Source organism: Xenopus laevis, chromosome 4L, assembly GCF_017654675.1.
Source record: "Xenopus laevis strain J_2021 chromosome 4L, Xenopus_laevis_v10.1, whole genome shotgun sequence".
Taxonomy (NCBI): Eukaryota; Metazoa; Chordata; class Amphibia; order Anura; family Pipidae; genus Xenopus; species Xenopus laevis.
Window position 1 is genome coordinate 127,820,889 of NC_054377.1, and position 24,589 is coordinate 127,845,477.

The window sequence follows — 24,589 nt, forward strand, 5'->3', positions numbered from 1 at the left end:
CTAAATATGGTTTATTTTAATTATGCTTATTGCCACAACCATCAGCCCTGTATTACTGAAGTTAGAGCTCTCAACTCAACATCCATTAACCTGTTGGGTTCCTTTAATGCTATATACCCCCATTGTGGGGAGGGGGGGTGTTGCTAAATATACATGAATTTTAGGACCCCTGGGTCTGTTTGTAGAGCATTGTTACTACTAAGGAGCCCAGAAAAAGCAACCTAAATAACAGGGTGTATAATCGATTGACTTGTTGCTTGCAGAAAATGTTAACAGGGTAACATATATGTCTGTTATATAGTTTATTTTTCTTAGAGGAACAGTAACGCCAAAAAATTCAAGTGTTTTAAAGGAATAACAATACAATGTAGTGTTGCCCTGCACTAGTAAATCTGATGTGTTTGGTTCAGAAACACTACTATAGTTTATATAAATAAGCTGCTGTGTAGCCATGGGGCAGCCATTCAAGCACAGGATACACAGTAGATTAATGATAAACTCTGCAGAATTCCATTGTATACTACAGAGCTTATCTGTTATCTGTTTTGTATCCTGTACCGTTTCTCCTTTTTCAGCTTTGAATGGCTGTCCCCATGGCTACACAGCAGCATATTTATTTAAAGGGATACTGTCATGGGAAAAAAAATTTTGTTCAAAATGAATCAGTTAATAGTGCTACTCCAGCAGAATTCTGCACTGAAATCCATTTCTCAAAAGAGCAAACAGATTTTTTTATATTCAATTTTGAAATCTGACATGGGGCTAGAGTAGACATTTTGTCAATTTCCCAGCTGCCCCTGGTCATGTGACTTGTGCCTGCACATAGGGAGAGAAATGCTTTCTGGCAGGCTGCTGTTTTTCCTTCTCAATGTAACTGAATGTGTTTCAGTGGGACCTGGGTGTTGTTCTTAGATCTACTAGGCAACTGTTATCTTGTGTTAGGGAGCTGCTATCTGGTTACCTTCCCATTGTTCTTTTGTTTGGCTGCTGGGGGGGAAGGGAGGGGGTGATATCACTCCAACTTGCAGTACAGCAGTAAGGAGTGATTGAAGTTTATAAGAGCACAAGTCACATGACTTGGGGCAGCTGGGAAATTGACAATATGTCTAGCCCCATGTCAGAATTAAAAATTGAATATAAAAAAAACTGTTTGCTCGTTTGAGAAATGGATTTCAGTGCAGAATTCTGCTGGAGCAGCACTATTAACTGATTCATTTTGGAAATTTTTTTTCCCATGACAGTATCCCTTTAAACTATAATAATTGATAAACTATAATAATGAAGCAAACACACCAGTTGTACCCAGGGCCACCATCAGAAATCACATAGCCCCATACGACAAAATTTCCTGGGCCCCCTGGGCTGCACAAGCCCCACCCACAGATCCACCCCATCACACAGTAAAAAAACAAACATTGGTGACTAGGGTCCCCACATGTTAATAAAAAATTAAAAAAACATTGGTGATCAGAGCCCCCCATAAATAAAACATTTGTGGTGAGGACCCCCCATAAAAAATATTGGTGGCTAGGACCCCACACTAGGGGGTAGGAGAGGCACAGAAGGTGCGTGCCTACTCTGCCTACTCCTAGTTCCGGCCCTGCCCAGGGCTACCAATGGTCCTAGTTCCAGATCTCATCATCAGCATTTCCATGATGCATCATTGAGTACAGGTATAGGATCTGTTATCTGGAACCCATTATTCAGAAAGCTGTGAATTATGGGAAGGACATCTCCCATAGATTCCATTATAATCAATTAATTTAAATGATTTCCTTTTTCCCTGTAATAAAAATATACTTGATCCCAGCTTAAATATAATTCATCCTTATTGGGGGCAAAACAATTCTGTTGGGATTTTAACTAATGTTTAAATATATTTTTAGTAGACTTAATAGGTTATTTATATAAAAAAAAACTCGTATTAATCAGATCTTCCAATTTTTCCTGACTTTTTGCCGGAAAATCCCAAATTTTTCTGATTTTCGGGCTGAAATCTGAAACCACAATACTTTCAAATTGAGTTAGGTGCATCTCCCATTGACTTATACAGGACATCAACAGGACTGAGATTGTGGATTTTCAGATTCAGCTTTTTGCAGCATCAGCGTATAATAAATCTTGAAAAATTCAAGGTTTTTTTCCACTAAAAATACCAGTTTTTGGCCAAAAACGCCAGACCAGATAAATTTGAGGTTTAGTAAATAATCCCCTTAATGTATGGTGATTCAAATTACAGGAAAACTTCAGGTCCCGAGCATTTTGGATAACAGGTCCCATACCTGTACTTTCTAATCAGGATATTCAAATCGATGCATTTAGATGTGTGTGTGGTTGCAGATGTATTTTACATTTATTTCAAGTGGAGAAATGCCACAGTGAAAATAAATGGCAGTGAAAGCCAATCCTCTATCCACACCTTCAGTGCTCCAACCCTTCTGGTAGATACATCATCAGCCAATGGAAACGTCCTCCCAGACACCTACGTAGGAATAGAGCTGCAGGCTATAAATAGGATAAAAAATATTTCTGTCATCAGAAGTGTTTCTTCTGCTGAATTCCGAGCTGTACTGAAACCTCCCTCCGGCAAGGGAATCCTAATACTACAACACTGAAACTAAGGGCCTTCATGAAAAAGCCTAGTCCAGTTATACGCCTACTCGGAGGATGTAAAACTACAATTCCCAACAATGTTGATTAGGAGACTAGATTCTGAAAGTTGAAAATTCTATCAACCCATTTCTAAAACCACTCTGTCCAATTCCCTATCATGGGTGTCCGCAGAAGGGTCAAGAGGGAGCAGTTGCCCCACCCTGACTTCTCCAGCTAGTTCCAAGAAATTGTTTGTACATTTAATTGTTTTTTTATACTCCCACCCCAAGGCAAGCCTTAATTATGTTTAGTGATGAGCAAATCTGTGCATAATTTGCGAAATGCTTTGAAGTCAATGGACATCAAAATAATTTTGACGAGAGCAACAATTTTTATTTGCGTGACTATTTGGTCCAAATGCATTAAAATCAATGGGCATGTGAATAATTTTGACGCACAGCAATTTTTATGTGCACAACAATTTTGACATGCGGATTTTTCACCAGCGCATTGTTGCTGCAGTTTCGCAAATTAATTTGCATATAGCGAAATTCGCTACAAATTCATAATAACATAGTAAGTTAGGTTGAAAAAAGACACACGTCCATCAAGTTCAACCTTTTAACTTTTTTTAACATGCCTAACTGCAAGTTGATCCAGAGGAAGGCAAAAACCCCATCTGAAGCCTCTCCAATTTGCCTCAGAGGGGGAAAAAATTCCAGTCCCTGGATCAACTTGTACTATGAGCTATCTCCCATAACCCTGTATTCCCTCACTTGCTAAACACCATCCAACCCCTTCTTAAAGCTATCTAATGTATCAGCCTGTACAACTGATTCAGGGAGAGAATTCCACATCTTCACAGCTCTCACTGTAAAAATTCCCTTCTGAATATTAAGGCGGAACCTCTTTTCTTCTAATCGGAATGGGTGACCTTGTGTCAGCTGGAAAGACCTACTGGTAAATAAAGCATTCGAGAGATTATTATACGATCCCCTTATATATTTATACATAGTTATCACATCACCACTTAAGCGCCTCTTCTCCAGCGTGAACATCCCCAGTTTGGCCAGTCTTTCCTCATAGCTAAGATTTCCCATACCTTTTACCAGCTTAGTTGCCCTTCTCTGTACCCTCTCTAATTCTAATTCAGTAATGTCCTGTTTAAGAACAAAACTGTACGGCGTATTCTAGATGCCTGGCGAATTTATTCCTCCATCACTAATAATGTTATCTCCTGTATTGTCATGAATAGGTTCATCTTCAGTGGGATGCTACGCTATATGATATTAGCTTACTTGCCTCCCCGCTGGAAAATTTTCTGCGGACACCCATGTGCCCTATGTATATCTAGTCCCATGGCTTTTGGATGCTGCAATGCCTGCAGTTTCTTATGGTCTACTGGGCATATGTATAAAAGAGTGTCTGTAATGATGCCTACTTACAGGCTGTTAATTCCTTGCCTGGACTAAATAATGTTGGTCTTCCCTGAGCCTCATGATACTTACCCTTATGCATTAATGGTCAAACAAATGTAGGATCACGTGCATCTATTCTCTCCAGTGTTTCTTCTTAAGTACGGCTTCATCATACTTACTGTTTTGATCTTGAGGTCCAAAATGTCATATATACCATGAAGTTATAATAATGTAGAAAGACTGGAGAGAAGATATGTGTCCAGTCCTCTATTGAAACTGCTGAAGTATGAGACCTCGCTACTCTCTTCCCATTGGCTTTTTATTATATATAGGGCAAAAGCAGCCACAGTAAACAGACAGAGATCTGTAATTGTCCATTTCTTTTGTGCAAGCATGGTTAATTTGCTAGTTACTCATTCAATTTACTGCCCTTAAACGAGTTCTTCACTTTCAATGTAACTTTTATGTAGAGAGTGATATTCTGAGACAATTTGCAGTTGGTTTTCATTTTTTATTATTTATGGTTATTGAGTTATTTAGCTCTTTATTCAGCAGCTCTACAGTTTCAGCAATATGGTTGATAGGGTACAAATCTCCCTAGCAACCATGCATTGATTTGAGTAAGAGACTGGAACATGAATAGGAGAGGCCTGAACAGAAACATGAGTGATCAATGAATAGGAGACCCCATCTGAAAACTAGATAGAGACAGAAGAAGAAGGCAAATAAGTTAAAAACTATAATAAAAAAAAATGAAGGCCAATTGAAAAGCCAGAGCAGAAAGTAAAGGTTAAGAAGTGCCATTCCTCTTTATTCAGGAGACAATTTGTGGCCATAAAACCATCATGTAGGAAGTATTTGTACCATGCTTCTAGGCATTTACCATCTATTTTATTTCACCTAGCATTCCTAAATCATAGAGACAACTGTGAATGAGGTGCAAAGTACAGCCCCTGGCACAATGGAGACCAGAACTTAGCATCTGCTTTTAACTAACCATCAAGTCCCCTTAAAAGTTCCCTTAAAATTGTTCATTCCATTAACTGAATAGCACACAAATAGAATTAGGGTAAAGATACCTCATGGCTTTAAACGGTGGGTAAAAATTGCAGGGCACACACTGACACTGTAAAACCATGCATTTGGGTGTAAAAACATAGGGAATTGTGCTCATTTTGTCCATTTATGGCCCTTGATCTATCCCATAACCCCAGACCTTCTGGATCAACAGATAAGGACTGTCCCACCTAAACTGAGCTAGATGTGAGTCATGGCTGCTCAGTGAATGAGTGTATATGATTAATTATAAGAAATTCATGTTCTGCCTGCTTACAATAACACAGCACCAAAATAGGAATCATAAATGTGCCTGTGACTTAATAACCATAAGAAGATTATATGTGACTCTTTCACATTACAAGTGTTTCTATGAGCATCTGTAAAATCTATGAATGATTTGCTTTTTCTCTCAACCGGTAGATGCAGAAGGGAAGGAATGATTCATGCATATTGTGTTCCCTACTAATTATAATTTGGCAGTGCCTCCAGGGGAAGGACCTCCGTGTCCTGAAACTCTAAAACATGATCTTATTAAACTAGCCATTAAACGTATAACCTCAAGCTCGTGTTTCAGTATTCTCTAGTACAATAAACTGTCTAATACTAATAAATGGCGTTGGGTATAGCTGAGCCAACTCTAGAACAATACATACAGCATACATAGAACTAGCAAAAATGACTTTATATATATATATATATATATTTTGTGGTCACACCCTCATTGCACCCCCGCCTAATGGTTTTAAAAATAGTGGCGAGCACAACTTTCCCTTGTTTGTTTTATATATATATATATATATATATATATATATATATATATATATATATATATATATATATATATATATATATATACAGTACATGAATGAATCTTGGAAATTATATCCTTATAAACGGTGAGTTCTGATGTCATCAGTTATAAACGGTGAGTTCTGATGTCATTTCTGTCACATGACTCATTGAAACTTGTGTATTATAATAAATAAAGTAATCCAGTTGCAAAATATGAGGATATTATAAGTTACCTCGGAGTTCCAAAAAAACTTATGAAACTCCTCTGTAACTTATAATATCCTTATATTTTACAAGAGGGGGGACTTTATTCACTATATATAAATGCAGGCTCTCTTTGTATGTTACACCTGTTGGAGCTCCTAGTTGCTCCATGTAATTGTGCACAGTTCCGGAACTGAGGCTATGTAAGAACAGTGCATTGTGGGTAAATAAAACATTTTGCAAATGCAATTGGTCTAATATGTCAATATCACCCGTGCCTCTCTGCAAGTGACTTTCAGTATATTTCTTATTTATGTGTTGTGTATTTTGTGTTTCAGTTTGGCAGAGAAGCAGTGCTGCATTTCCTACATCAAGGAAAATACTTGTATTGCAGGAATGATCGCAGCCAAAGAAGATGGAATATGTTTGCCCGCAGAGAATGATATGTGTGAAAGATCTTATTTTAAGGTAGACCTGCAGCGTATGTGCCCTTGACTAGACTTGCTGCTTCTCTAAAGAACTTGCAAGTCTGTTTTGCCTAAGGAACTATTAGGGGCTGATTCACTATGGGTCGAATATCGAGGGTTAATTAACCCTCGATATTCGACTAGGAATTGAAATCCTTCGACTTCGAATATCGAAGTCGAAGGATTTAGCGCAGAAAATTCGATCGAACGATCAAAGGATTATTCCTTCGATCGAACAATTAAATCCTTCGAATCGTTCGATTAGAAGGATTTTAATCCAACGATCGAAGGAATATCCTTTGATCAAAAAAACTTAGGCAAGCCTATGGGGACCTTCCCCATAGGCTAACATTGACTTCGGTAGCTTTTATCTGCCGAACTAGGGGGTCGAAGTTTTTTTTAAAGAGACAGTACTTCGACTATCGAATGGTCGAATAGTCGAACGATTTTTAGTTCGAATCCTTCGATTCGAAGTCGTAGTCAAAGGTCGAAGTAGCCCATTCGATGGTCGAAGTAGCCAAAAAAAAAACTTCGAAATTCGAAGTTTTTTTACTTCGAATCCTTCACTCGAATTTAGTGAATCAGCCCCTTAGTGTTGGTTTTACTTAGCATAAATTTCTTTTAGTTGTTTGGCATCACTGTGGGCCTGGCCAGCAAGCAAATGATCTGTGAGATACTGTAATAACCACTAGACCATAGTGTGTGTTTATATACCAACGCAGGTATAACCCTGTCTGAAACACAGTTTAGCAGAAAACTCAAAGTTAGGCTTCCACCTTGTTACAATAGTATCTATTAGAATTAAGTCAAACGCAACTGGACGTATACCCACTTATGTAATATAAGGCACTAAATTTGCCCAGGAGCAGTAACCCATGACAATTAATAAGATTCTTGTATTCAAACAGGTGACTAGTAAAGGCTACCTGCTGGTACCATCCCTGTTGCTAAGGATTATTGCCCCTGGGCAAACTTAGTGCCTTTTATTACATTACCCCATGAGAGTTTTTCTTGAAAACTTTTCACCACTCATACGAGTGTTTTCTTCCGTTCAACTGAAGTGGTAGGGAATCCCCCAGCATTTAAACCCTGGAGGGTAATAAAGTCACAGATGTCTAAAGTTTTCAAGAAAAACTCTAAATGTCCATTTGCCTTAATTCTACCAGATACTGTATACCATGACCTGGAAAATTGAGAATATTCATAGACACTTGTTACAATACCAACAGAATTGGGTTTCACCTTCATTCTTTTGGTGTTTTCCATTTTTGAGGGGAGTCAGCCAAATGGATCGCTGCCGCCAGAGGCCATAGTTGGCATATACATGTGCAGGGTGTCTTAAAGCACATTCCATAGTAAGCATTCTGGGAAAATAATGATCACATAAGCAGCCAGTTGTATTGTCTTACATCCTTTAATCATGTTCTGGTTGCCTGTGCCTTTCTGGCACCAACGCACTGAGTAGTCCCTCTCTTTCATTGAGGTGGCCCTAATAACGAAGGTCCTGCAACCAGTGTAGTTGTCTTCCATACTGTTTCACTGCTCACAAGCTTGCACTAAGTACCCAGGGTAGGGCCTACTGGCCTGTCTCCCCCAGAGTGTAAGAGCCCTTCAGTGGTAAGATGCACTCCTGTGGGTACAAACCCATACATGAGACTTGGATCAATAAACTATTATGTTGCTGTGGAGTGGAATGCACTAAAATTCCAACCATATATAAGGGCCCTGCAATGGGTATTGGATATTTCTTTTAAGTGCATATTTACCACACTCAGCTGCAGGTTTATAAGCAAAGTAGACAGAGACCACCCTTTCACTATCAAACACGTCATTTTAGCCCTGATAACCTGCCAGAACAACAACATGCTTTAGTTTGCTCCCTCTCAGTTCTCTGCTTTTCGCACCCTGAAGGGCAGCCAACTCCATAATTTAGGAACCTCTGCCTAAGTCTAGGGCCACTCAACATGGTTTATCCGCAAGCCAAGAATCTGCTGCCCCACTGTTCCTCTTCTCTGCTGCCCTGCAGGTGCAGTGAATTTCGGCACAAAATGCGTAATCTGCATTTCGGCACTGAAATCTGCCACGTCTGCCGAGCAGATGTGAAGCAGCAGGGCAGCGGATTCTCATCCATGTTGTTTAGGCTCTGCTCACCACGGGGCAAATTCACTAAGATTCGAAGTTGCGCCAGGCGCAACTTCGCCGTGCTTCGCCAGGCGTAGTTTCGCCAGCGCTCCGCAAATTCACTAAAATCTTTTTCAGCCTATCACCCATAATGTAGAAAACACGCCAGCGTTTTTTGGGACTTAGAAAAAATTTTGACTTTTTTTGAAACAATCCCTATCTACTCTATTGCGCTTCGCCAGGTCTGAGGTGGCGAAGGAAGTCTAGCGTAAAAGGTAGCGTTCAGTACACTGCGCAAGTTAGTGAATTTGTGTAGTTACGTCGCTAGCGAAAATTCGCCAGGCGAAGTAACACTAGCAAAACTACGCCAGCGTTCGTTAGTGAATTTGCGCAGTAACGAAAATGCCAAACGCTAGCGAATTAACGCTAGCGTTCGGCGCTTCGGCGCTTAGTGAATTTGCCCCCTAGACTCTGCTCACCTTCTGTCTCTGTAACTCACTGCAAAGGGGCAATAGGACACGAGAGATGCTTGTTTTGCTTGTAGGCTCTAAATACCAGAGCCCTAATAAGTCTGACTTAGAACTAAAAGCCTGTATGCCTGCTCCTAAATGTTATTTTTAATGACTTTACACTGCAGCTGTGCTGTGACTGCTGTTCGTGGGGACTGAAGGTGAGGAAGGAGGGCAGCTCATGTGAATCCAACCTCAATCTGGGCTATCCCTGCAATCACATGATGATCTTGTGCTGCAACGGGGACGAGCAGCTCATCCTGCCAGATGCTAAAGTCCCCTCTAAACCTGAGCTCTTGGTTTTGCCCGAGGCAGGTAAGTCCTGCTGCTAGTTTGCAATTCATGTATGTTCAGGGTATTACACTAGTCAAGGCAACATAAAGAGTTTTCAACTGTTGTATCTGCATTCATTGGTCACATTTATGCATCAGTTTTCTTGAGTGTGAGGCTTGTTCCAGCACTGTTGTCTGTAAACTGACTGATAATATTTTCATTCAAACCCATGCTGATGTGCCCCTTGCTTTGAAGGAATGTCAGGACCTATGATCTCCCAAACGTAACACTGACAGCCTTCATCAGAGATTTCTTGTCTTAATTTAAAGCCAAATACAGTTATGCAGCAGGGTCAGTGATATGTGTTTACTTCTAAAGTCTCATGATATGAAACATTGTGTGGTTAAACCAAAATGAGTTCCTACAGATGGTTATTGCCAAGTTACTCGGGTATCTGTCTCTATATATATTAACAGGTTTGTATCATGCTTTAATTGCAGATATTGATGAATGTGTTCTAAACACACACACATGTGTCCAAGGAGAGCGCTGTGTTAACACTGTTGGGTCGTTTGTGTGTATCCAAGAGGAAAGATGTGAGACTGGGTTTGCAGTTGTAAATGGAGTATGCACAGGTATGTTTAAACAACAACTACATCCATTGTGTGCGAGGATCTATTCAACATATATAGTGGGACATTCACAATGATTCATAGTTGCACTGGCGTCCACTTCACCGCACTTCGCCAGGCGTATTTTCACCAGCGCCGCGCAAATTCACTAAAATCCGAAGTTGCGCTCAGGGGTAGCGTAAGGTGGAAGTATTCGTAGCAGCACTACACAAGCCTGGGAAACCTTCAAAACATCAAATAAAATTTTTATTTTGCCCTACACATGTGCCCACTGTATAGTTAAGGTGCCATGAGTTAGGAAATGTAGGGGGGAAGGAGAGGAGCCCCAAAAAATTTTTCGATCGTTTTCAGCCTATCACCCAAAGTTTTTTGGGAGTTAGAAAAAATTTTAACTTTTTTTGAAGCAATCCCTATCTACTCTATTGCGCTTCGCCTGGTCTGAGGTGGCGAAGGAAGTCTAGCGTAAAAGGTAGCGTTCAGAACAATGCGTGCATTAGTGAATTTGCGTAGTTATGTCCGCGCGCAAATTCACCAGGCGTAAGGGTGCGAAGTAACACTAGCGAAGTTACGCCAGCGTCCGTTAGTGAATTTGCGAAGTAACGAAAATGCCCAACGCTAGCGAATTCACGCTATCGTTAGGCGCTTCGGCACTTAGTGAATTTGCCCCATAGTCTCTTTGAAAAAATAGAGGCAGTACCTGAAAGTTGCACTGGGGGTGCTGTCAAATTTATTAAAGGTTCATATAGACACATGTGCATCATGCTCATATTTTCCAACTCATATATGTTCATACACTACGTTATGATATTGATGCATATCGATTAGGGGAAGGCTTAGATTTCCTAATCAGTGGACATCTGGGATCTGCATGAAATACCAATGGTGACCAGCAACCTCTGCTCCCCTTCCTGTTTCATTAGTTACTCCAAATAGGCAACCTCTGTTTTTTTCTTAATTCATAACTGACAGTGGCGTAATTAATGTGCATTGGACACAACCGTAAAAATATCTTTGGAGAGGCCCAGCGCACAATGATCCCTACCTGGCCCTGCCTTCCCACTCTCCCACTCCCTGACCCCATGCTGGAGTCTCCCACCTGCCTGAGTCCACCTTCCCCATCTGCAGGTAGAGAGCGGCTAGAGAGGGGTATTCTATTGAGCTATAGAGAAAGCAGACCTTACGGTTTGGGCCCCCCTCCCGTGACCGCTGGGTATGCTTCCTCTATAGTTATGCCACTGATAACTGGTTTTAAGACAAGTTAAATAAAAGGAGATGCTCTATATCCAGGATTCAGTTTGGGATTCTGCATTTTTCAGCAGTATTCAGATTTGGCAGAATCCAAGTGCCTGGCCAAACCTCATTGGAATCCTTAAAATCTCGTAAATATTTATTACACAGCAGCGGCTCATTTTAACCCTTCCTTACCCTAAAGATGGATTAAACCATATGCAAATTAGGATTTGGATTTAGTTCAGGATTTGGTCAAATCCTTCATGAAAGATTCATGAATCCCCAAATCAAAAAAGAGGAAATGATCTATTAAAAACTTTTGTGAAATAACGCATGCATAGTTTGCTTGGCATAATAACCCCTTGCAACTAGTCAGTAGGTTGCATTTGCTGGTCTGCTTGTATATGAAATATCTGATTGATTTGCAGACCTGGAGCAAACATGGCACCCGTTATATACAACTTCTTCTATTCATTATACACAAATGACCCTGCTTTGTATATATGTTGTAAGTGCGCTGTATCTCATTTTGCAGATATTGATGAATGCGTGATGAATAAACACACGTGTGCCACAGGGGAGCGCTGTATTAACACTGTTGGCTCATTCATTTGTATCCAAGAAAGGAGATGTGAGAGTGGATACACAACAGTAGATGGAGTTTGTACTGGTATGTTGGTAGATCAGTCCTGCTTGTAGTTTACACAGGGGAGCAACTTGTTTTAGATCTGTATATTGATGTGCCATGTCTCAAGGAGAGGCAGTGATACAGTACATCTGTCTAGATTCTAGATAAATGGCAGCAGGGGACTCCTGATTTAAAATAACATTTTTTCTGGGGCAAAACTTTTTTTTCAGCAAAAAAATGTGCATTTGCATTCTGTTGTCGTTTTTATTCAGTTATTTTTCCCTTGCATACAGTAAAAACTGCATGTTTTTTGATGCAACAAAAAGCAAGGCAAAATTCTAAAACAGATTTGGGACCTGTTATCCAGAATGCTTGGGACCTGGGGGTTTCCGAATTACAGATCTTCATACCTTAAGTCTTCTAGAAAATCACATAAACATTAAATAAACCCAATAGGCTGGCTTTGCTTCCAATAAGGATTAATTATATCTTCGTTTGGCTCAAGTACAAGCTACTGTTTTATTATTACAGGGAAAAGGGAAATCATTTTTAAAAATGTGGATTATTTGGATAAAATGGAGTCTATGGGAGATGGGCATTTGGAGCTTTCTGGATAACGGGTTTCCGGATAACGGATCACATACCTGTACTGACATTGGCATTTCTTCTGAATTTTTTCTGATTTTCCTGTGCAAAACACCATGAAATTCTAGCACGGTTTTGTGTAGACTTTCACCACCCTAATAAAAAAGAACTCATTCCTAACAAGCACATTTGTGGCTGAATTTGTAAATGTGAACAGGTATAGGACCTGGGTTTTTTTTGGATGATTCCTAAAATCTCCTAAAACAGTTTCAGAACATTAAAGGGATACTGACACATTGAAATAATTTTTAGGAACGGGCTGATATCACTTTTGAAAAACCCCATATAATTGCGTTTTCATTTTCATACTGGGTTAAGTAACGTCTATTCAATGTTGATATGCCATTAATTCATAGGAGCAGCGACTCAGCAAGAATGAAGCATTGTTTCATACAGTAATACAAATACACTGTGGGTAACGGCGTTCCTGGATTTCAGCTCATTTTTCCCAATGAAATTGTAGGAAACAGATCCAATAGCTGTCACTAAGGCTATTGCTCAACAACTTTCCAACTCTCTTTCCATTTTCAGATATAAACGAATGTTCGGCCCTGGCCCCTCCCTGCAAACAAGGATTTACTTGTGTGAATACTTTGGGCTCCTTCGTTTGCCAGAGAAAACAATTAAAGTGCAACAAAGGATATCAATCAAATGAGAATGGAACGATGTGCATTGGTGAGAATGTTTATTATGACTGCAGGTTTTGCGGAACATTTTGTGAGTGGCTATTTATTTTCCTGCTCGGGTAATCTCCACCGAGCCTTGAAACTAATGGATTGAGTCTCCTTCCTGCTCCACTTGGCTCATATACAAAGTAAATCTAAATGAGACTTGTTTTCCTAAATTGTTTTCAGCACAGGAATGCAGCCTATTCCAATGAGCCGAGGGAATGTAACAACCCAGGGAAATCCAAATTATAGAATCGATGGGCTGAAATCAGACTGAGGTCCCTTCCAGGCAACACTAATGAAGAAATAGTCCCTGCTGAACATATGCAGCTATGTATCCCATGCCATGTTTTAAACAAAGTTCACACTTAACCAATAGAGATATGTAGAGAGACAGGGCTGTTTTTTTCAACTGCAGGGCCCAATTTGGACTAGGTCTTGCTGCATAGTGGGCCACAGGGGTTCCAGTGCTGGGAGAGCAAATGGTGCTCCCTCTGCCCAGAGGCCCACTATATAATGACAGTCTACTCTATGGCATCTTACAGCAGCCCGTCTGTTATTTGCCAAAACCCACAGATTGCCAGTCCAGGCCTCTCTCCTACTAGCTGTTGCTGGCTTCTACTAGAATGCTGCTTTTTTACCTTTATCTTTTGTTTCACTGACCCCCAGCATTTCATGGCACACTCAGGCCCGGATTTATGGCATGGCCACAAAGGCCCGGCCCTAGGGCGGTGCAATTCCAGGGGCGGCATGCCGCCCAGACGAGGGAGTTTCTGTGTGTGCGCATGCGCACATATGCACTTGGGGCAGGCAGGGGACGGGGAGCAGACAGACTGCTTAAGGTCTGGGGCGTCAGAAATACAAATCTGGCCCTGGGCACACAGATGCAGTGATAGCCTCCTGCCCTGAGACCTGCACAGAGTTTATCATCAACAATCTCATCTCCAAGCAGATGCAAGTGTAATTTATGTAACATAGGGCTGGGATCCCCAACCTTTGTTACCTGTGAGCCACATGCACATGTAAAAAAGAGATGGGGAACAACACAAGTATGAAAAAAGTCGCTGGGGGTGCCAAATAAGGGCTGTGATTGACTGTTGGTAGCCCCTATGCTGATTGTCAGCCTACAGGAGGTTCTGTTTGGCAGTACAACTGGATTTTATGTTGCCTCAAAGCCAGGAATTTAAAAAATAAGCTTCTGCGTTGAGGACACAGGGGTTGGTTGCTTGCAAGCTACTGGTTGGGGACCAGTGACGTAGGGTGTGCTGTCATAATCTTATCTCTTGAGTCACAAGATCTTCAGAAGGAGGGGGTAGAAAATGCTGAGGGATATGTCTCTGTGTGCACAGCCATGGACTGAATAGGCCCAACTGGCCTCTGGCTGACCCAGAGTACAGTAATGGGTCACTTGATTAAAAGATAAAATAAGAAATATCATGCTTAAAAAGTGTTGTTTATTAAATTCATCAGACAGAAGCCCATGGAAATGTTGGACAACTACAGAAAATGTTTGTCTTGACACCAGAAATAAATGTGAGAAATGTTCTAGTTCAAAAACACTGCAAAAAATGTTTGTACTTGTGCAAGGAATCATAACAAAAACACGAATGTTTCTTGGAACTTGATCAGTCCTCCCTTAAACATAGAACAACATGGATTAGTGCTAAGCATAGTGCATCCACAATGCCAACTGCAAGATATACCAATGTTCAGATGAAACTGGAATTGGGCTCTGAGTTGTTTTCTGGCCAGGGCAATATCAGCAACTGAGTCTTTATTGATGTTTGAGAATCACTGTGAACAATTAATCAATAATCTAATTATGTATACATCAGCACATAGAAAGGATGTATTATGTGTTTAGCAATAGGCTTTGCATTAGAATAGAAGTTAAAAAAGGGTAATTATCTATTCTGTTGACAAATGTATTTTTGGTAATAATTCTGACATCTACATTCTTTCAGATATTAACGAGTGTAACCTCGGTACCCACAACTGCTCCCAGGAACAAACCTGTTTCAATCTCCCGGGATCTCACCGCTGCGACTGCAAGATGGGATACCGATATGACTTGTTCAGAAAGGCTTGTCTTGGTATGTGCAGATTAATTCCCATCTTTCCTTTTCTTTTAACTTTCTATATGTTTGCAACAAGTGTAGTGGAGCCAATATTTATGATTTATGTATCGTGGCCTTTTAAATGTTCATGATATTGCAGGGTGCTTCTGCCATGAGGCAAGGTGAGGCTCTGCCCTTGGTGACTCCAGGACCAGAATTTTAGTTTTTTAACTAGATATTCCACTCTTCTACTGTAACCAACTGCCCTCTGTACAGTAGCAATTCACCCCATAATGCTTTGAATCAAGTACAGGAGAGATAAGCATGGCTGGAGGGAGGGGTGATATTGGATCTGCTGCCTTAGGTAGTAGCATTGATGCACCCCTAATTGTATTAAAAGCCACCAATCATCAAACACTCCTGGTATAGGATGAGGCTCACTTGTTCCTCTGCTCACTTAATATAGTGACTTCTCAATTGGGTTCAGTAGATCCTTAACTAAAAAATCAATATGAAATTACTGTAGATGGGCCTGTGCCAAATCTGTCATATGTACTGATGTCGGAACACTATAGGGCTTTTTATGAGCACAGGGCAGGTTCTGAAGGAAGTGCAAGGAGTATGTTTTGAGTGTTCTCCATCTTAGTGCACCCACTTGCAGTTGGATTGCTAAATTAGCCTTGATATACTGAATAACGTACCCTCTTTTGTACAATATAAGAATATTATGTCACCAAGAAGTTCCATGACCATATAAAGACAGGAGGCTGGTGGCATGGAATTCCTCCTTATATTTTCCAGTAGGGGGTACATTATTCACTATATACGCTGTATAGTATACTGAATGTGCTGCCTCTTACTTATAACTTAGACTTGCAAAGTCTTACTATTGTTTAATGGTTATTCAGAAGGAATGTGAGCTCTAAAATAAGCTATTTAGTGACAATCAGAGGAGATTGTGCTGCGCGAGGCAGATATTTGTCCAATATTAACTCAGGACAATATGAAATGTTTTACTGTAGCCACATATGTTTAAAATTACTCATTTAAAGCTCTTGGAAGATTGTAGGATCTTGCAAAAAAAAAAATCTAATTTCAACCATATGGCGAGCAAATAAACAGAATGGCAAATGGTCTCGCTCCTTTCCTGAAGGTGTAGGTTAAATTCATGAAACAGCCATCAGCATTCTCAGGTCAGCTCCAGTCTTTGTATTATTGTGAAAGAAAGTAAAAAGCTTGGTCTGATTAAGTGAAAGAATGAGTGTGTTTCCCGGCTCTAATTGCAAATAAATCTAACGATACACAACAACGGACGTTGAAGAAACGCAACACAGTTAAATAGCGACCTCTTGTCACTATTCAAGTACATATTTCAGCATGAAAACAATTTGTACACACAGGGACAGAAAATTGCCATCCAAGTCAATGGCAAGCATTTCTCCACTGGAGGCAATACACCTGGCTTGCCTTTGGCCTAAGGGACATCTCACTCATTTTGTCCTTTTGAGAACAAGTAAAAAAAAAAAACATACATTTTCAGAACAGAACTCATTATGATCACAAATTATGAATTGAGTTTAGTCTTAATTTCTATATAACTTTTCAACAAATATTTCGACTGCAATGGTACTGGAATAGTGGGAATAAACATAAAATTGTGCTCTAAAGTCTATTTGGCATAATTTTCAAGTGTTCGGCATGCGAGTGACGTGTGTCCAGGGTTCCCCTCCATCAATAGGTGCTGCAGCATTTGATTCGGAACGGAAGGCAGGATGAACTGGGTGTTGCTGTGTGCAACTATACAGAAGTACAAGCAGGGCATTTCTAATCTCTAATAATATGTTTTTGCCAGGGCCTAGCAGCTCTAGTAGGCTTGAGTCTGGATCAAGGAGAAAGCTGTATGCAGAAAAGTCCAATTTGCAGTATCCGAGTGGTTAAGAGAGATTGTAGTCACATCCAGGCAAAAAGATCAGGTCAGGCAGCAAGTAGTGAGGTCAGGAACAAGGCTGGAGGTCAGGAACCAATGGCTCATGGCAAGACAGTAGTTTAGGAGCACCCAGGAGCTTTACTAAGAAAGACCTGTATTTGGGGATTGAACCTGGTTCTCTGGAGTCCTTTTATTTAACTTGTTCATGCCGAAACACAGCGCTATAACATCACAACTCTTCACAATGTAGTCACTGCACAGCCATGAGCACCGCCATCTTGCCCCATAAAGCGGAGAGCTCTGCAATGGACAGTTTTTAGATTATAAGCTCTTTTGGGCAGGTTTATTGGTGTTTTTTGTATGTATGTATTCCTGCCTGTATAATGTATTTATTGTACAACGATGCAGAATATGTTGGCTTTTTAAAAATGCATGTTGGTGATTAACACAAATCCAGTATTATTATTTGGGATTATTTTTCAGATATAAATGAATGTTGGATTTATCCAGGACGTCTGTGTCACCATACTTGCGAGAACACCGTTGGCTCCTATAAATGTTCTTGCTTTGCTGGTTTCCAGTTGGGTCAGGATGGAAAACATTGCGAAGGTAAATATAATTTCTTATCCTATTTAGCAGCTAAATTAAATTATTTTATTTAGGGTAGGTTCGAGAGGGCATTTGTACTATGTCTCCAGCTTTAAATACAGGGAATTCCAAAAAAGCCACAGATTTGTACATGAAGTTGCCCACACATTGGCTGCTGATGCTCTCGCTGATCAATAGATGCTCTGGGCTGCCTCAAATATTCAAAGGTCAGGTTGAAAACACAACCCATCTATTGACAAGTGCACTGTGGTGGTGTGTGGTGTGGTAGTGGTCTGCAGCTTATGGGTCTACACAAAAATGATCAAGGGATTAGAAAAGATGACACAAAAATGATCAATGACGCAAGTCTCCAAAGTATGGATCAGCCCAATTTCACCCACCACTTGGGTGGTCAAATCTGGCATATATATTTCAGTGTATGGCTAGACATTTTTCACTAGACGAGGGCAGACAAAAACCCAGAGTTCCATTCCAATCATCAGCAAAAAAAAAACAAGAGAGAATCACATTTTTCTCTGGATCACTCTTTTCCTGTAATTATACTGATGGCTGTAACTATGTATTCCCTTATGTCCTACAAAAATATATTTCGTAAAGGCTATTTTACTGAATTTGACACCATTGGCTCCCTTGGAAGTGAATTCCACATTTTTACTGGCCTTATCATAAAGAACCATTTCCTGTATTGTGCGTGGAATCACCTTCCCCCTAATCCCAACAGATGTCTTAGTGACGTCTGAAAAGTTCTTGTCTTTCGTCAGGAGGGGAAAAGTCAGAGCATTGAAAAATAAGTAAACTCTGGGCAAGAATGAGTTAAAGTGACTTGAAAACATCATTGTCAGCAAAAAGGCAAATCTTTATTTTTACTTATACTTTTTTTGTATTTGCTTTTTTGACCAACATCCTGAAGAAGCTGTGGGCTGGAACAGAAGCAAAATATATATGTGCCCTATGTTCATTAAATGTTTATGCTGGGCTAATATGTGCTCCTTAGACCGGACTAATGGAATCCATCAGGAAGTTGCAAAAATGTGTTTTCCTAAACTTTAAGAAAAGAAGTTTATAGTATAGGGATGCATAAGGATAGAGTTACTAGTGAAGGAGCAAATGTTACAGTTCCATGGGTGAAGATGATGGCTTAGCCAAATCAGAGCTGAATATTATTAAGTAACTACGGTGATATGACAGGTGATATGTTGGTAATATATCTGAATACCACAATAGTCAGTGGACTATGATATAAATGCTAGTTGCTTGCTCTTTATTCATATCTTGGGAAGTATTTATATAATATTTATTTCGAAGAATTATACTAGATGTAGCTGTATAGCAAAGAACAAATGCAGCATGGTCGAGCAGTGGTCCCAACCAGTGGCTCATGAGCGACATGTTGCTCACCAAACCCTTGGATGTTGCTCCCAGTGGCCTCAAAACAGGTGCTTATTTTTTAATTCCAGGCTTGGAGGCAAGTTTTAGTTGCATCAAAACCAGGTGTACTGCCAAACAGAGCCTTCTGTAGGCTGCCAGTCCACATATGGGATGACCAAATAACCAATTACAGGCCTTATTTGGCAACCCCAGGAACTTTTTGCATGTGTGTTTTGCTCCCCAGTTCTTTTTCAATACGGCTCATTGCTAAAAAAAAAAGGTCTGGAGTGTTCATATGACACTTGTTTGCGAATATGACAAAATGCCAGGGAGAACCAGACAGGGTAGATGTACATTATTTACTATGCTCGCAGTTTATTCAAAACATTAATTTATAAACATAATCATAGCTTTACGATTACTTTCTAAACATGTTGAAACATTCACCTAACGTTTCCATTCCTTAAAAATGCTGAAAAGGGATCCTATGTATGCCATAAAGGCCTATTTATCATGCTGTGTGAAACATTAAAGACAAACATCACTGGTGCTGTTGACCATAATCAGCAATTAGATTTCAGTAGTCACCTTCAAGTTAGAAAACAAAAGCAAAGATCTGATTGGTCTCATTGGTCATCATCACCATGTTTGTCTCCAATGTTTTACACAACATGATAAATGGGTCCCCAGAAATGTCATTTAGAATGAAACAACGTGTGTGTGTTTTTGTGTGTGTACGTTTATGCGTGGACTCCCATTAGTTTAAAAACCATCCTTGGTATAACATACATAGGGCTTATTTATAAGCAGTAACCGCATCATGGGGTTCCTTCCATTTTTTTGTCCTGCACCTGGGCCAGGGCCAGACCTAGGGGTAGGCAGAAGAGGCAGCTGCTAGGGTGCAACAAAAGGGGGTCGCTGGGAAGGTACCTGCCTTCTGCCTACCCCTAGTCCATGTTCGCTGTTTTCCCCTGCCTCCCTCCCCTCTGGTGCTCTCTCCCCTCCCCTTCTGCTCTCTCTCTCCTGCCCTCCCTTCTGATGCTCTTTCCCCTTCCCACGCTCTGCACATGCGTGTGCAGTCAGTCAAGGGGGAGCGCGGTGGCCAGCCTGGTCGCCTAGTCGGCTTGACCCGGCGCTAGCCTGGACTTTCCTTTTTGACATTCTTAGATAAGGAGATTGGTCTTGGATTGCAAGAAAAAAAAAATAACGAATGTTCTTCCACTTTGTTGATTTTTAAGGGCCTGCAAAAGCACAATTGCAGAACATGAGTTTTCCTACTGGTTGAAGGTCATTTAGCCTGCTTTGCACTGCCCATAGAAATCAATGCAATGTGCAAGCCATCCAATCAGTAAATTCTACCTGCTGATTGGTTGCTCTGGGTTACTGCACCTGGGCAAACTTGGTGCCTTTTTACACATAACCCCTATAATAATGGTAAACACAATACATCAAGCCCTATGTTTTCTTATTCGTCTCATGCTCTTCTTCTTCTTTCCATGCACTTTTCTCCAGATTTAAATATTAAAAATATGACTTTTTTCACGATATGTTTTTCCAAAGTTTACTTCACAGTAACCCTCTTGTTACTTCCACAGATGTGAATGAGTGCAAGAATAATCCATGTAACCAAGAGTGCACAAATGTATATGGCTCCTATCAATGTTACTGCAAGGAGGGATATAAGCTTGCAGATGATGGAATCTCATGTGAAGGTAACTGTTTAAATGTTATTAGAACATTTGCAGCCACTTAAGTACAAGCATTTGCATGCAAAAGAACCTTCTGATATGATCAAGAACTGGAGAAGCTTTATAATTAGAATTCCATGAGTGTTCTCTTTGGTGTGGTTTTAAAGAACTTTTACATTTTTACAGTAAACCTTGAAGGTACTAAGCTTACTTTCCTTAACTTTTTTCTAGAAATTAGGACAGATGGTATAGTAGGTCCAGTCTTTGGAAAAGCAACTAAAGTGATCAGAATTCTAAAACTGCTGAAATAAAGAAATAAAAAACAACAAAAGTAGATTTAACTGCCCAGGAGTAACATTGATGTTTTTCAAGAATTTCCATTAGACTAGGATGATTCGATGCTGGTGGTGGACATTGACTTCTCAAATGCTGTTTCAAAATCTCCAATGAGCCTTGAGTTGGAGTGAGTGGAATGATAGTGGTCCTGTGAAGTGCAGCGGTTATAAGATGTTATAAATTAAATCACAAATGGTGTAGGTTTTAGATATAGTGGGGGGAGAGAACCCATCATCGAGGCAACCATGACAGAATTATTATTATTTTTTTATACCAAAACTGAATAAACCTATAGATGTGCATATGGAAAAACAAGAAGTATTTAAGCAGAATCAAGGACATTGTCTTCTGCATGGGTTCAAATGGAAAGGAGGTCACATTAGAGTTGCCACTTGTTCAGTTTTGACATCGACAGTCTGGTTTTCGTAAGGGCCATCTGGGTCAAAACTGCCTGCCCAGTTTTTATAAAAAGGAAATCTGGAGAGGACTCTATGTGAGTGACCTGACAATCAGTGATCGCTTATTTATAAACACTGGGCAAATTTGCACCTGGGCAGTAACCCAACATGTTAATAAAGGACTATTACACCATACTCATTTCAGGCTACAAAACATAACACTCCACTTCAGTGAATGCATGATTTCCTAAATATCTGGAGGCCTCTATATTGTTTTCCTATTTTTCAGATATTGATGAATGTGTCCAGAACTTTGGAAGCCTTTGTGTGTTTGCCTGTGTAAATACCCCTGGAAGCTACCAGTGCGCCTGCCCAGATACTGGCTACACCCTGACAGCCAATGGACGGACATGCAAAGGTGAGAAGAGCCATTACCAAAGGGATGCTAATATCCATGTAGTGCCATGGGAAGATACCTGTGCCTAGATATCCCAATGATATACTGTACATATACTTTTTGTTTTAACTTGACTCCCACTTGCCTCAAAGATCCCTCCAACAAACCAATTGTCAGTGTCTGATTTTCCTTGTTCAGAATACATCAGACATCTTTGTTCTCCCAGTTATCACAATAACTTCATCCTGCAATAGTCACACAACAGCTTTATTGCACTATATGGATATGGAAGTCTTGCACTGTACTGTGACCATTAGGAGAAGGCCTTATAGATATTGACAATCCTTCAAGCAAGTATCTCCCTAAATGAGAGAGATGAATGTATGGATAGAGAAGTAGATTAGAAAACAGGCTTTGTGCAGAACGAGGCTTCATCTCAGGAGCTGCTATGGTTCTTGGAAAACAAATACATTTATTTAAAAGAGATTTTAAAATAGTAGGTTCAAGGGAAAGCCATTGTAGATCTTGTGAGGTTAAGAGGTAAGGAGCCCATTGTGGTATTGCAGGTTTGATCACATATTTATATTGTGCCCGAAATAGGTTCTGCTTACAGTTCTCTTTAATATTTTTTTATTAATGGCATCAGTAGCGTTCATTGAGGGGGGCGGGCCCTGGTGCGTGAAGCACAGCCGGGCCCCGCCCCTCCGTACCGCCGCATTTGGCTGCATTTTCAGCGGCGAACGGACTGTCGGGGGGGCCCTGAGGGGGTGCGGGCCCTGCTCCCCTAGTTCCGCCACTGAATGGCATTGTGTAGATGTGGTATCCGTTATCTGGAAACTTGTTAACTAGGAAGCTCCAAATTACGAAAGGGTTGTCTGCCATAGACTCTACTTTATCCAAATAATCCATGTTTTTAAAAAGTATTTCCTTTTTCTCTGTAACAATAAAACAATACCATGTACTGGATCCCAAATAACATACAATCAATTATTATTGGAAGCAAAAGTCTATTAAGCTATAAATGCTGTTTTTTGTATACTAAACATAAACATAAACTTACTGCAACAGAAGCCTAATTAAACAAATGTTTTTAAAGTTGGCTGCAGGGGGTCATCATCTTGTAACTTTGTAAAACATCTTTGCAAGACCAAGACTGTGCACATGCTCAGTGTGGTCTGGGCTTCAGTTGGGAGGTTAAGCTTAGGGATCGTCATAAATTATCAAGACAGCACAAGTCAAATAATTTCTGCCATAGAAGCCGATACAGCAAGACTGATTAATAATCAGAATTTGCCGAGTGCGCTGGGTCTGTGGATACAAATCTCTACACGGTCGCCGGCTGCTCTACAGGGAAACAAACAAAGCTGCTTGAGTTCTGCGAAGTAAGGTGGGGCTCCCTCCTGCTGTTTGAAAGTATGATCATTTCCCTGCAGAGCAGTTAGGGACCCTCTGAAGTTTCCTAAGATGTAAGAGCAAGTAAAACGAAGGGGGAATTTCACTGCATACAGTCAGGTTTATTATAAAAAACGGTACAGTCAATCCAACAATCCAATGGAATCCAAGCATTTTAACTTCTACCTATTTATAAACTTGTTCCTGACAGTCAGGCATAATTGCTAGTTTTATCAAAGCAGATAGATGTGACAATTCATAATGAGTTCAACTGCTCACATTAGTCAAACCTACATTTACTTTCAACGAGGTGTCAGTTGCACCTACCGTACTTAAATCATTAATTACTGACACAACTCTTATGTTTCTGCCCATCCATCTGCAGAGATTTACTATGAGTTATTGGGGTTTATTGAAAGTCTCAGAGTGATGTTTTAAAAAAATTTCTGGCCAGCGCATTTGAAACCTTTTCACTTATAGCAGAGTAAAGTCAGCATTTTAGGATTAACCCTTTTCTTTGTTCTGAAGATATTGACGAATGTGAAGTAGGAACGCACAACTGCTCATCGTCAGAGGAGTGCTACAATGTCCAAGGGAGCTACAAATGTCTCTCCTACGCTTGCCCAGAGAACTACAGAAAGGTTTCCAACACGTAAGTCACAACATACCGTAGGAGGCCTATTTATCAAGGGTAGGATTTTCATGGTTTTAGAGTTTTTTTAATCCACAATTTAGGGCACAAACCCTAGCTACGAATGTCATGAGATTAATTACAATATCAGAATAAAAAATTATGAACGGAAAAGTAAGTTAAATGATGCGCTAAAGAATACAAATACCTCGAAAACCTTGAAAAATAAATTTTTCGGACACGTTCTAGCGGAAAAAAAAAATTAAGAGCGGTCCAGTATGATCAGCACAGCTCCCACAGACTTCTGTAGGACCTGGACAACTTTACCTAGCAAAGTTTTTGTAGTAAAGGTTTTCACTTTATAAATCTTGAATTTTTAGAGCAGTCCAATAGGATTATTAGAGCGATCTAATAGGATCAGCGTAGCTCCCACTGACTTCTATAGGACCGCGACAACTTTTACCTGGAGAAGTTTTTCTATTAGAGATTTTCATGGTTTTTACACTTTATAAATCTCGAATTTTTAGAGTGGCCCAATAGGATCAGCC

General features: G+C 40.2%; 1 protein-coding gene across 2 annotated transcripts in view; it reads left to right on the forward strand.

Annotated features, from left to right (window-relative positions):
- Positions 1 to 24,589, forward strand: part of fbln2.L (fibulin 2 L homeolog) — a 54,586-nt gene that overhangs the window by 29,152 nt on the left and 845 nt on the right. The window contains exons 5-14 of one of the 2 annotated variants that reach the window (XM_041590786.1): positions 6,404 to 6,533; positions 9,291 to 9,477; positions 9,936 to 10,070; positions 11,833 to 11,967; positions 13,102 to 13,245; positions 15,203 to 15,331; positions 17,706 to 17,831; positions 20,795 to 20,911; positions 21,911 to 22,039; positions 23,939 to 24,062. In XM_041590786.1, the coding sequence (XP_041446720.1) occupies positions 6,404 to 6,533; positions 9,291 to 9,477; positions 9,936 to 10,070; positions 11,833 to 11,967; positions 13,102 to 13,245; positions 15,203 to 15,331; positions 17,706 to 17,831; positions 20,795 to 20,911; positions 21,911 to 22,039; positions 23,939 to 24,062 (1,356 nt within the window). The remainder of the gene's footprint in view (positions 1 to 6,403; positions 6,534 to 9,290; positions 9,478 to 9,935; positions 10,071 to 11,832; positions 11,968 to 13,101; positions 13,246 to 15,202; positions 15,332 to 17,705; positions 17,832 to 20,794; positions 20,912 to 21,910; positions 22,040 to 23,938; positions 24,063 to 24,589) is intronic. The other variant, XM_041590787.1, reaches the window with a different exon arrangement.